General features: G+C 37.8%; 1 protein-coding gene across 1 annotated transcript in view; it reads left to right on the top strand.

The window, feature by feature from the left end:
* Positions 1-576: 576 nt before the first annotated feature.
* CUNH4orf17 (chromosome unknown C4orf17 homolog) overlaps positions 577-14,541 on the top strand; it is a 33,132-nt gene continuing 19,167 nt past the window's right edge. The window contains exons 1-2 of the mRNA XM_032861134.1: positions 577-822; positions 7,455-7,674. Of these exons, the coding sequence (XP_032717025.1) occupies positions 7,548-7,674 (127 nt within the window). The 5' untranslated portion in view covers positions 577-822; positions 7,455-7,547. The remainder of the gene's footprint in view (positions 823-7,454; positions 7,675-14,541) is intronic.

Below are 14,541 nucleotides of genomic sequence, written 5' to 3'. Positions count from 1 at the left end.
ATATCTAATCCTGATAGTTGGAAACAAGAGTGTGTGTGTGTGTGTGTGTGTGTGCGCGCACATGTATGCATATAAGGAATTACTGCATATGATTCCACCTTCACTTTTGACAGGAAATTTTATGACTTTAACTGTATTAATGTTTCTTTATTGACTTTTAGTTAACATTTCGATTTCTTTTCAAGGCTCTTGAACAAGCCATCATCATGGACATCCTGGCTACCAAGCAGGATGACTGGGATGTCTTTAAAATCACTCACACTTTCTCCCCATATGTTTTGGGTGAGCTAAGTTTGATTACATTTGTACATCTGCACAGTATGTTTCTTCGAGCAGAATTATGGGGAGAAGTATCAATATGACTGAACTTGCCCTCTCTTTTCTCTTTCTTGTTTCTCTTTCTCTTGCATTCCATTCAACACTGTGCTATGTCTGAAACGGAGAAAAGTCGCCAGTGCCATGTGGTTTTGTGAAGCTGTGAGTAAGTGAAGCTCTGAGAAGAATGGCAGGTGAAGAGGTTCTGGAATTCAGATTTCCCTAAGGAATGTTACAACGTTGCTAAGCTGTGTAGTGTATCTTAACAACCAGGGAGCCCCGTGGGCTCCTTGGAGTAACAGTGGGAGAAACTGGAGGGAGACGGTGAGATTCTTTTGGAAGCATTAGACATTAGTCTGTCTCTGCCAATTAAAAATTCCCAGCTCAAGTACAAAGATTAAAGGAAATCAATGACAACTCAATACAGACCCATTAATGGGGCTTGGAGGGTATCAACAACCTTGAGTTCCTGTCAACCAGATTACCTTCTTTGAAAACTGTCCTCAGGTATAATTTTAAATTCATCATTAAAATAATTTTCAAGGGGCGCCTGGGTGGCTCAGTGGGTTAAAGCCTCTGCCTTCGGCTCAGGTCATGATCCCAGTGTCCTGGGTTCGAGCCCCACATCGGGCTCTCTGCTCCGTGGGAAGCCTGCTTTGCTTCCTCCTCTCTCTCTCTGCCTGCCTCTCTCTGCCTACTTGTGATCTCTGTCTGTCAAATGAATAAATAAAATCTTAAAAAAATAAAAAATAAAAAAAAATTTCAAAAAGGTTTGGTATGGTTTAGGTAATGAACCTCAGGTTCATCTTCTTTTCAAGACCATGTGAAGGCTAAATAAATCTAATTTGAGGTAATGGTGTATTATCTTTTAAAGTAAACCATCTGTTGTTGAGGAGATCATATAAATAAAATGAGCTAATGTTGTGGAATTTATTTCCACATTTATTCTGAGGAAAACATTAACTTTAACAAATACTGAGCATATACTATGAGACAGATACTGGGAATACAGAGGTTGGACACCAGACCATTGCCTGCTTAATTATGATATCTTATGGTGAGAAGCAGAAAATAAACATAGAAATGGTAAAAAAAAAAAAACCAGAAAGTGACGTGGGGGCGCCTGGGTGGCTCAGTGGGTTAAAGCCTCTGCCTTCGGCTCAGGTCATGATCCCAGAGTCCGGGGATCGAGCCCCGTGTCAGGCTTTCTGCTCTGCAGGGAGCCTGCTTCCTCCTCTCTCTCTCTGCTTGCCTCTCTGCCTACTTGTGATCTCTCTCTCTGTCAAATAAATAAATAAAATCTTTAAAAAAAAAGAAAAAAGAAAGTGACATGTGCTATGAAGACAGCTTAAGGAGGGTAAGGGATAGAGAGTTATGGAGGCTGGGGAGATGGTAGGGAACTACTTCAGAGAAGGGTAAGGAAGACTTTTTGAGAAAGCCTCATTTAGGCAGAGCAATGAAGTGAAGATCTGAGTGGTGTACATTTTAGGCTACTCCTAGCAAATGCAAAATGTTTCAGCGTTCATCATCTATGTATGTAATCTCTGCATCTCTGGGAATTCATAGTAACTTTCAGCTCTTCTCGATCATATATTGTGTTCTCCTGTTTTAAACACACATCGTACATAAGTGTTATTTTGGACTAAGATTATTAATATTTAATACAGATTTGCATAGTTTAAAAATAACAATGACCAAAGTTAGGACTAGATGATTACTAATGTTTTTAAAACATAGATTTGAGGATTTTGTGTCATGTATTCTACATAAAATTCAGTGATTTGCTAATATACAGGTCAATTCAAGAGGCTGTAGGAAAGAAAATGTTCTCAGAAGCCCTTTCATAATTCCCTGGATGGCGAATGGTAATTTTAATTAGATTTTCCCTCAGTTACCACTATACAGGTTTTTTTTTTCCCCTTCTCCAGAATGAAAGCAGAATGCTGGCATCACAAGCAACATAGAATTATAAACAGAAGTTGGCTACTTTCATTCAGCAGATCTTTTGGGCATAGCCTCTAAGTCAGGAGGGCTCCACCAAGGTTTTGCAACACAGGTGGTGAGGCAAAACACAACATATTTACTAATAATAGCTAAAATGTTCATGTTTGCAAATCATTTCGCTTTTAAAAGGAATTAATATAAAGAAGGGTAAGTTTTTCAACACTGTCTCTTGGTATTTAGTGGCAATGTCATTTGCCTACCTGTTTGGAAAGATTGGAGTTAAAACCTGTTAATACCTACAGCTTTTCTGAACAACAGTTACTGACACACCATAGTTGCAGTGACTGAAAATGCTTTTAGTACTTTGCTTCTCCACAACTGTGGAATGCATTCTTTAAAGTTGGAACATGAGATGGGGATGTGTCTTTTCCTGTGAACACCACCTGTCATGTGCATCAAGATGGAGAAGTAGGTTGAGAACTACTCCATATTATACAGTAAAAACCTAGCAAGCTAAAATAGTGGAAACAAGTGTGTGTGTGTTTTGTTTTCTCTGTGTTGCTTTTTGTTTGTTTGTTTTGGGTTTTTTAAAAAATATTATTTCATAAAATTGTATTTGGGTGTAGTAAAGAATCCATGGCTTATTTGTGGAAGTTATTATAACTGGTTTAGTCTTACAGAATCAATCCATGATATACATCGACCAGTTTTGCATTGAAGGGTATCTCTAACATTGATTTAGAAAAATTTTTAGTCACTTCATTATAAAATAAGTGATATTTCTGATTGTATAATAAAGATAATCTTTGTTTACCAATGAGTAAATAATTTTCTGTTCTTCTGTTAATTCCTTATTTTAATAATATGTTCTTTTCATATTTCTCTTATCTTTGGGGGGGAAAATCTATTCTTACATCTGAGAATTAATGATTCATTCATTTCTTTTGAGTTTATAAGTCTTAAAAAGTTATAGTCCAAAATCAGTGCTTATAACAAAGAGATATCTTAATAGAGAAAAATTATTCTAAGCCAGTTCATGAACTTTAGAATGATATACATTAAAATAACTGAGGAATGAATTGTCAAAGAGTGTTAAAATCAGTATCAGCAACAGGTGGAAGCATAAGATGTGGCCATTGTTTATAGTAATTGAAAGAGTTTTGCTTTTCTTTAGACTTGAGGTAGTTTCTGTTTTGTTTGTTTGTTTGTTTGTTTGTTTTATTAATAGACCTTAGTTTTTAGAGTAGTTCTTCAGCTTACAGAAAAATTAAGCAGAAAGCACAGGGAGTATCTTGCCTACCTAGTCTTCCTTATTATTCATATCTTGTGTTAGTGTGGTACATTTGTTATGATTGATGAACCAATATCATACCTTATTAGTAACTGAAGTCCGTTCTTTATTTTATTTTTTTTTAAAGATTTTATTTATTTATTTGACAGACAGAGATCACAAGTAGGCAGACAGGTAGAGAGAGAGGGCGGAAGCAGGCTCCCTGCTGAGCAGAGAGCCTGATGCAGGGCTCGATCCTAGGACCCTGAGATCATGATCTGAGCCGAAGGCAGAGGCTTAACCCACTGACCCACCCAGGTGCCCCTGAAGTCCATACTCTAAGTTAGCATTCACTCTGTGTTGTACAGTTCTGTAGGCTTCAACAGATGCATAATGTCATGGATCCACAGTTACAGTCTAGAGCAGTATAATCAAGGTTAGTGTCACTGCCCAGAAAATCTCCTGCATTCCACCTATTCATTACTCCCCCACGTCTCCTTGGGAGCTCCTTGGCCTCCACTCATGTTTTAACTGTTTCCATGGTTTTGTTTCTTCCAGAATGTCATATAGTTGGAATCAAACAGTATGTAGCCTTTTCATATTGGCTTCTTGGCAATATACGTTGAATGTTCCTCCATGTTTTTTCATGGCTTGATAGCTCACGTCTTTTACTGCTGAATAGTATTCCATTGTATGGATGTACCACAGTTTATATATCCATTCACCTATTGAAGGACATCTTGGTTCCTTCCATTTTTTGGTAATTATGAACAAACATTCATGTGTAGGTTTCTATGTCAACATGATTTCAACTCCTTTGGGTGAATATCTAGGAGTGCAATTGCTGGATCATATGGTAAGGATATGTGTAGCTTTGTAAGAAACTTCCAATCTGTCTTCCAAAGTGGCTATACCATTTTGCATTCTCACTAGCAATGAATAAGAGTTCCCGTTGCTCCACGTTTCTGTCAACATTTGGCATTGTCAGTATGTTGGATTTTAGCCATTCTAATGGGTGTGTAGCAGTATATCATTGTTTAAATTTGCAATTCCCTAATGAAAAATGATGTTGAGTATCTTTTTATATGCATTGTTGTTTGCCATCTGATTATCTTCTTTGAGGAGATATTTGTTCAGCTTTTTTGCCCAGTTATTAATTTAGCTATTTGTTTTCTTAATGTTGAGTGTTAAGTGTTCCTTATTATTCTAGATACAAGTCCTTTATCAGATATGTGTATCACAATATTTTCTCCCAGTCTGTGATCTGCCTTTTCATTCTGTTAACAATGTCTTTCACAAAGTGAAATATAGTTTCACTTTTTTTCAGGTTCGAGGTAGTTTTATTTTTTTCATCATTAGATCACTTGTTAGAACAATTCAAAGTACAACTTTGTCTTGAGTTATTCATTTACCTCATTTCTGAAAAGTTAAGGTTTTTTAAAAAGATTTTATTTATTTATTTGGGTGGGGAGAATAAGCAAAGGGGAGGTGCAGAGGGAGAGGGAGAAGCAGACTCCTCACAGAACAGGGAGCCTGATCCAGGACTCGATCCCAGGACACTGAGATCATGACCTCAGCAGCCACTTAACCAACTGAGCCACTCAGGTGGCCCTAAAAATTTAAGTTTAAATCAGACTTTCAATAGTCCATAATGTTTGTTGATTTTGTAAATATTTTAATGATATATATGGATAAAATATTTACATATTGCCTTTATCTCTTCAACTATTTTGAAATTATTTTGAAACTTCCAATAGAAGCAATAAAAGTCACAACATCATATAATTAAGTTTTCTGTAATCCCAGAGTAAATCCTATAGCACTTTTTTAAATGTATGAATTTCAAACTTCCTGGAGGCACCAAAATTTTCATAAGAGGAAAAAGAAGCGTTTTCTTCATTGTTTGTTTATTGACCTATAACACCAGAATTTAAAGTATATCCTTACCCTTCAAATTAACCTAAGAGAATGATTGATGTGGGGAAGACACACATAGTAGAACAGGTGAATATTCTAGCTGACCACTCCATCAATCCCATCAAGTTTCAGATGAGCAAATCAAAATCTAGGAAATAAAGGTATTTATCCTTGGTCACTTAGCTTGTTAATGACAAAGTTAGGACCATATATATATCATTTTTAAATTTCAGGTCAGTGTCCTTTCCACTCTCCAAATTGCCTACTGTATCCTTTTTCCCCAATAGAGATAAAATGAATTTACTAACTTAATTGTATGAAAGATCTCACACAGAAAGAATCAGTAACTCTACAGTTTGAGTTAAGGAAAGAGGTTAGAACTAACTCCTCATTATTTATGAGGAACAAGAAGAAAATACACATTTTATTGTTAGATAACAGTATTTTATGAATTCCAAATATTTTAATATATTTTATTTAGCCTAGAATAAGTTTAGAATTTATTAATATTAGGTGTTTTGTGGCAACAGGGCTGGAAATTTAGATACCATAGACTCTGAGTATATACCATGAAAAAGTTGAACACAGATTCTATGGTCTAAAAAGGTAGTCAATAAACTAAAAATGTGTGCCCCAATCTTGAGATCAGTTTCTAGAACACGGATGTATTTGAATGCTGAAAATTATTCTAACCAGAAAAACTCCCTGCAATGGTTAGTAGTAAAATGTGTATTTCCCAGTACTGCTATGATGAATAAGATTTCCATGTAAGATAGGAAATATAACACCAGAAAAAAAATCCTTCTTCAAATTTCAAGATAGTATGCCATTTTTTAAAAAGATTTTATTTATTTATTTGATAGAAAGCGAGAGAGAGAGAGCACAAGCAGGGGGAATGGCAGAGGGAGAGGGTGAAGCTCCCACTGAGCAGGGAGCCCGACATGGGGCTGGACACAGGGCTTCGTTCCAGGACCCTGGGATCATGACCTGAGCCCAAGGCAGATGCTTAACTAACTGAGTCACCCAGGCGCCCCAATATTATGCCATCTTTAAGAAAGTTTGCTTAGGGACGCTTGAGTGGCTCAGTCAGTTAAGCGACTGCCTTCCGTTCTGGTCATGATGCTAGGGTCCTGGGACTGAGTACTGCATCAGGCTCCTTGCTCAGTGGGGAGCCTACTTCTCCCTCCACTTGCCATCCCCCTGCCTGTGCTTTCTCTCTCTCTCTCTCTCTCTGACAAATACATATATAAAATCTTAAAAAAAAAAAAAAGAGAGAGAGAGAGAGAAAGTTTATTTAACTCTTTCCTGTGTTTCTCATCCAGAAAATTTCCCCACATAAATGTAACTTCCCAAAGAGCCATAACATTATCTTTGATTGCTTAGGCCTATGACACTGTAGGTGTCTAATAAATGATTGCTGAGTGATTGAGAGAAAATCATTAAATATTACTGAAAATTGCAACTAACGAATGCCACAGTTTCCCTAGTTTATCATTTGTAGATGCAATATCATTTGTAGATGTAACTATCAGATTTCCTTTCTCCTTTAGGTTTTACCATCTTCTCAGAAGATGATACAAATTTAAGAAGCTGGTTGTCTTAAAGCATAATAGGGAAGGTCCTCGTTATATGTATCACATCATAATAGGAAAGGTACATCAATGTAAAACACATTTGTGGGTATTATAGTTTAAAGCTCTCATTTTCATTTATTATTTCAAAATTGATAGCTACGTTATGTATTTTTATGTTGGTAAGCTAACAAAGTGACCTTAAACGTAATTAAATATAGAACATATTTTAAGGTTTTGAGTTTTCCAGGGAAAAATGCCTCTGTTCCACCCATGCCAGTATTCATTTCAATGTTTACAAAAATTTGGTCCAAAGTAAAATAGCCTCACGTTGTTCAACAGGAGAAATAATGCAGTGCAAACAAAGAAGAAATGTTTGATGTGTAAGGAAATGTCAAGAACCCCTCGTCAGAATGAATGTCATTCTATGATTTCAGGGTCTAAGCACCTCTGGAAGTGAGGTTAACAAGGTAGAATCCCAGGACCTTTTGGGGCAACAGCGGAGAGGAGCAAACCAATACCTCAAGAACATGAGCCTCAAGTCCCCAGCGTCTGCTCTTCCCTTTGAGAGCAAAGGCAGCCATATCATGGCTAGAAGTGGAAGCTCTTTTCTAGTCCGGCACACCCCTCACCCCAGAAGGGTCTGCCATATCAAAGGTAAGGGAACTCAAGATCCTAGAATCTCTCTGTCTTTGCATCTGGACTACTTGATGATTCTGGTGGGTAAACACAGGGATACTACTCAGAATACTTATCTAATGGTGAGGCACGGGTATGGACCATCGAGACCAGAGGCCAGACTTGAGGTTAGAGCAGAGTCTGCAAGCATCCCCTGTGCCAGGCATTAACCCTGGGATTTCCTGACTGCTAGGAAAGGGACCTGGAGGGGGGCCAAAGAGCTCACAGCAACAACTGACCAATTGGTTTAAAAGTGTTCAATATTTTAACAAACTGCATATTCGTGCTAGCATTTACAGGCTAAATATTAGCCCTAGAGAAGCATACATTTTACCCTCTAGCCTTTTTTCCCTTTCTGTTACTTTTTCTCCTTTTTTCTCTTCTTTCTCCCCTTTCTCCCTCCCTCCTTCCATCTCTCTTTCCCTCCATCTTTGCCTCATGTCTTCTTTTCCCCTTTTTCTCTTTTCTTTTCTCTTCTCTTCTTTTCTTCCTTCTTTCTTTCCTTCTTTCTCTTTCTTTTTCTTTCTTTCTTTTAAAATTTAGTTTCTGTAACATCATATACTGCTAATTGTCTCCCCTATCTCTCTGACTGCTCCTTCCCAGAGTTGTTTTTTTTTTCCCTGATTCTGTAGGAAATGTTGGAGTCCCTCAAACCCCAGTCCTTAGCCATTTTCTCTTTTTAATCTATACCGTGACCCTACTACAATTTACCCATTCACAAGTTCCAAAAACTGTATAGACCAAGTGCTTTCAAATGGGTGTCTTAGACTCAGACTACTCTTCTAAAATTGAGACCTCCATATTCAGTTGCCTGCTTGACCTATATGTGAGGCATTGGATGCTTCATGGGCACCTTGAATTTGGCGCTTTGAAACAGAGCTCTGGATCTTCCTTCAAAAGTGTATTTCTCCAACTAGTCTACCTGAACTAGTAAATGGTACCATACATTTTGGGCCTTTCTTGAACTCCTTCCTCTCCTTCCTTTCCTCTTGCAATACTTAACTTGATCTTGTTACTTTCTTTTCTAAATATTTTGCAAATTAAGCTACTTCTCTCCATGGCCACTGTCACAGCTCCTTTCTAGGCCATTATTATCTCTTGGTCTGACTGCTACTTTTGTAATTCGTAGCCTCCTAACTGCCCTATTTCCACCCCTGCCCTCATCCTATCCACTCTCCACAGAATAAGATCATATTAAAATGTAAATTTAACTGTTTCAATGCACTACTCAAAACCCTTCAGAGATTTCCCAGGTATCTAAGATAACGTTTATCTTGATGTAGACTAAAACGTTCACTATGTTGTGGCCTCTGCCTCTTATGACTCATCTCCTATCAATAGCCACCCACCCACCCATTTTCATTATACATATGCCATACTGCACTTGCCTAAGTTCCTTGAACGTATAATAAGACCTTTCCCACCTCTGGATTTTCACTCATACTATTTCCTCTCACCAAAAAATCCCCTCATTATTTGCTTTTTCTTGTTTCTCAGGTTTTGGTTTAAGTGTAACTTAAAAAAGACTTCTAGGCTCCACATCCTCAATCTAAATTCACTTTCTTTAAGGTATATTCTCATAGTACTCTATCAGGGCAATTGTCTTAGATCAGGTTCTCTGGAAACAGACTCTGGGATGGAGATTTGTGTGAAGGAGGTTTATCGGGAACTGCTCTTCGGAACAACACATATAGGAGGCCAGGGAAGCAGGACTGGACAGCAGTAATGTAAATAAAAGAAGCCTCAGTCAGTCCCATAAGGAGCCATGGACAGCTCTGTAGAGGTGTTGCAGCTTAAAGCAAGGGGGTCAGGCCTTTGTAATGTCCATCAGCCACTTACTGGTCAAGTTTCCATCGTGCAAGGGAGTCAGGCCTTTGTAACCCCCATCAACCACTTATTGGTCATGGTCTCATCATGGTCTCATCACGCATGAAAGCAGTCTTCAGCTGAGAGCAGTTTCCAGAGAGGGACTCAGCATGAGCCATCAGTCGCTGACACATGTCAGGTGGACGGATGAGCGTGCTAGTCCTGAAGGCATGGTTTGGGTAGTGCATTCCCACATCTACTACAGCAACTATTGCAGCTTATGACTAAATATTTTTATTTGATTATTATCAAGCATCTTCCACAAATTTGTGAGCTCCTTGAAAGCTGAAGATGTGTCTGTTTTGCTCACCACTTATTTTCAGTTTCCTAGAGTGGCTGTGATGTGGGAGGTACTAGATAATTCTTGTGGAAGGAAAGAAGGAAGCTTAAATTACACCCAGATAAAAATGTAGAGCCTCTGACAGATTTTAAGGAGGGTTCATGTTCTACCTCAGCTATCTAGTTGTGTGTCCTTGAGCAAGTGATTTCATTCTTTAAAAAACTCATTCTAGCTGTATTGTAGAAAGTGGAAGGGGAACAGTGGCCTTAGAAGAGGTTAGGAGATCAGTTGAAAGGCTGACCCAGTCATCCAAGTGAGAGAGATGAAGGATGGGCCAGGGCAGACAGCAGGGCAAAGAAATGAAGACTGAACTTTGGGTTAGAGCAAGAGAAAAGCCCAGATGAGCAGTATAGGGAAAGCCATCACAGGGTTATGAGATAAAATAAGATTGAATGAGAATGGCTGGGTGAACACCAAAAACAAATTCCTAAAGAAGATCAGAAAAATGAAGGCCAGGAGAGAGGAAACAGATATTACAATAAAGAAGTCATAGATGGCTTGGAATCTGTTGTCTTGGCAAAATCTGATGATACAGGTTTTTAAAACCCACATGAGAAAAATGTTGCATTTCATTAGAACGTTTTTTTCTCTATGAGGGCAAATATTACCAAATTGAGTGTAATATTTTTTTCTGACTTCCAAATACTTGAAAGTACTTGATATATAACTCCTGTATATGTAATTCACATTCTGCCTTGAATTATCTTATACCTATAATACAGTATAAAACTGTTGGCAGGCAAAGGGTTGACTTTTATGTCTTCAACCCCCCTGCAATGCCTACCACAAAGCCTTGCTTATAGTAGTGTATATCCACATATAAATATACGTTCAATTGAATAGAAAATTTTCTTTGGAAATCTTTCAAGGAAATCCATGCTAATTCTAGAAAGCCTAGTAACTGGAATTGCATGAGGAAGAGAAGAGCTGCAACCTGCTCTATTTTGACTGTTAACAGATATGTAGTTTGAACCCACACTCAGCACAAGGATACTACAACTCGTTTCACTAGTTTCCCCCCAAAGATAATTCTTATGGTCCATTTTTACCAGCATTCAAGTGTTGAAGTCTGTGAGACCTAATGCTGTTGTAGTAGATAAATCCTTAAAAAATTAAATCATCAGTAAGTTTGTTCATTCTAAGAAATGTTAATTTAAAGTCTCTATTTGTGATACATATATGCTCTTTGTTAGCAACACAACATAAGCCAGTTTCTGCTCACAATGTACTTGGAGGAGATAGGAATAATAGGAAATAATTATAATACATCGTGTTATGGGCAATGATAGAAGTATGCTGGAAGTTCAGATGTAATACACAGATAGGGAAACCACTGGAGGAGTGTCAAGAATGCATTTCACAGAGGTTTATACTGGAAGATACATGATAAAAATTAAGAAGAAACAATTAGTGGCACTTGGGCATTTAATGGATTTAAGGATGGAATAAAAAGTCTAGAATTATTATCAGTTTTATTTTAACTTGGTTAACTGGGTGGATAGTGAACCAACTATTAATCTGGAGCATATAGGATGAAGGACATATGTCAGAGGTAAGATTCAAAGCTTCATTTCAGACAACCTTGTTGTACTTGATATGCCAATGGAACGTTCAGGAGTAAATGACCAAGTAGAGAAATGGATAGAAGGACTTGGAGGCTAAGGGTTAGATGAGGGTAAAGTAGATGTGAAAAGCAGGAGCATTTAGGTTAAAACAGTAATGTTATCGCCCAAGAAAGAAATCCCAACCGAACTCTGAAAAACACAGGGATGGATAGACACAGAAAATCCAGAGAAAGAGACTGAAAACAAATAGCAGCGAAGCTGGGATAGGAAAAATCTCTGAAAACAGAGAGAAATGGTTTTAAATTACATTTGGTTGTCTGGAGTTTTTAAGCTATATTCAGAAGAGTCCTAGAGATCTGGGCAAGAGACAAAGATGGGGTAAAATGTGTTTGAACAAAGGGCACAATAGCCAAAGAAATTTGAGTACCCCTACTTCATGGCAAAAAAACATTATATTTAGTCATGGAATTAAATGAGGCTTTTTGGAACTTTTGCTAAAGCCATGTTTTGAGATCATTTATGCATGACTTGCTAAGAAGTAATTTAGAAACTAGCCCTATGATGGTAGCCTACCTCTAGGCTTTTTTGCTTTAGAGAAAACTTGATAGAAAGGAGAGAGAGTGAAGATTTCTTCGAAAAGAGTCACTGGGGTGCTGTGTCCTTCCCTTCCCCTCCCCTCCATGAAGAGCAGCAGTCGTTGCCTTCACCAAACGTGCAGGCCTTTCCAGGGAATCATTTATGGAGAATGTCCAGAGAGGACACAGGTCTCACAGGCTAGCTCGCTCCTTGCCCATGCTGTTCCTGTCTGCCCTACCCTGTCTCTGTAGTGGATCATGGGGAGACTACACAGTGAACTTGTTCTGTCTCTTCTGTGTTATGGAGGACACAGAGAATGGTGTCTGATTCTCCTCTAAAATCTCAAGACAAGAGCTGCCTGGAGCTGGCTGAAGCTCACTGTGTCAGTGGCACAGACTGGGATTGAGTTGCTCTCCCACAGAAGACCAGGCAAAGAGTGTTGTTTCCTGTGGGCTGGAGCGGACACTCGGAAGAAGCTGGTCGAGAACTGTCTTGCAAGGACCCAGCCCAAGAGGACTAACTCATTGGACAACTCCAGCCCAAAGAGGCTGGTGACGTTTCACCTGGGGCGAAGGTGGGAAGGAAGAGATGTTAGCAATTATCTGGTAGATACATTATCCATGACAATGAACAGTGTCAGAGATTTCCTCAGCCAGGGGTCTCCAAAGAACCCATAAAAATATCTCATGTGAGAAAGAGCCAGCCTTTCTTCTCTGCCTCGCAAATCTGTTTTCACAGATGCCTCAACACTAAATTAAAACCACTAAGCAAGCAGGACTTTGTGTCCCCTTCACTATTCCTTCCTCCTCCACCCCAACTCCAGAGGAGCTGACAGCAGTGAGTGGGGAAGGAAGAGTGGAAGAGCAAGGGGGAGGAAAAACAGACCATACCCCCACTCCCCTGCTGGTCTGTAGAGGCTGGATCATGTTTGGCCTGGAGAGGAGGGTGTGATGTGGAGTAGTAATATTTTTATAGCACTTGCTATCCTGATAGTAAGTATTTGGCATTCTTGATGGAAAGTTTTATGCACAATAAAGATTAATGCAGTTACTTGTTATTTTAAAGTAAACTTTAAAATTTAACTTTAAAATTTAAACTTCAACTTATATTTAAATATTTAAAATTTTAAATTTTAAACTTAAATTTTACATTTACCTTATAAATTTTATTATTTTGCTTATACATCTAGAAAATTTTAACAATCACTTCAAAGGGATCGTTGATTAATATTTAGTCCCATTCGTAAACTTAGTAAAAGAATACCTTTAAAGGTTTAAATGTCAATTATGCATTAAGTAGACTTGATTTTTTAAAAATATTTCACATCTTTATTGTGTGAATTCTCACTAAGCTATAAATAACTCCTATAAATTAAATAAATTAAGCATAAATATAGACAAATACATTATTTAAAAACACTTCTATACTGTTTACCAACTTAATTATATTCTCGTGCTTTTCTGCTTAATATTATATACATTTTAAAAACACATACGCAATGGTTTTTACTAAACTTAACCCACAAATAAGAATAGTATGTAGTTCTCACATTTTATAATTTCTATCTTTTATTTGAAACCTTCCCAATGTTAAAAGCACACCATCAAGTAGGGAAACAGTTACCTTGGGCAAAAAAAAAAGAAAAAAAGGAAAAAAAATTAGAGTTACTTTCGCATTAAACTGGGGTTGCATATCAATCAGAAAATTAGGCAGAAATGTGAACTTTGAATTTTCACCCAGCAGTCTCTGAAAGGCGAGACCTTTGGAATCCTGCAGAACAGAAATTTGATGTCCAGTAGGGGGAGCTGGTCCTTCCTGAGCCCCAGACTCCATTACCTAATTCTCCTGTATTTTGAGGAAGTTAATGAAATTCCCACTCATGTTGTCCTGATCTCCTTCACTGCTGGGTTGGGTTTCACATTTCCCTTTAAATCGTTTAATACTGTCCCATTTGACTCTGGAGCCACTTTAATGACATTGCACTTTCTACATTTTTATGTAGTTCTTTCCTAACTCTGGGATAGATAGAATCTGAATTCTTTCATATTACTTATTACCATTTTTTAATTAAAGGAGATAACAGAGAAAATAGGGATTTCATCATTCATGTCTCCATGTTAATATCTTATTTCATTTGGTAAGTAATGTTTCACCATGCACCTGGGTCAATCATTATCTCAGGTGTTTAAGATAAAATGGTAAGATGTGATGTTATCTTCAAAAATATTATTCTCATTTCTATTTGGAACCAGTTAATATCAGTAAAGTTCTAAGTATCAGACTAAATAAAAGGTTTATATTTGGTTGTGTTATTCATTCATTTGATAAATAATCATAGAGCATCAGCTTTGTGCCAGGCACTATTCTAGACACCAGGAATAGAGTGGCAAACAAAACAAAACAGACAAAATGCATGCTTTCATGAAGCTTACATTCGAGGGCAGCTCAGCCCAGCAATGTGCAAACAGATATGATAGGTCACAAATGCTATGGGAAGAA

The sequence above is a fragment of the Lontra canadensis genome, unplaced genomic scaffold, assembly GCF_010015895.1.
Source record: "Lontra canadensis isolate GAN:19392208 unplaced genomic scaffold, GSC_riverotter_1.0 scaffold1, whole genome shotgun sequence".
Taxonomy (NCBI): Eukaryota; Metazoa; Chordata; class Mammalia; order Carnivora; family Mustelidae; genus Lontra; species Lontra canadensis.
The sequence above is the reverse complement of the archived record's forward strand: the minus strand, read 5'-3'. Positions and strand labels throughout refer to the sequence as shown.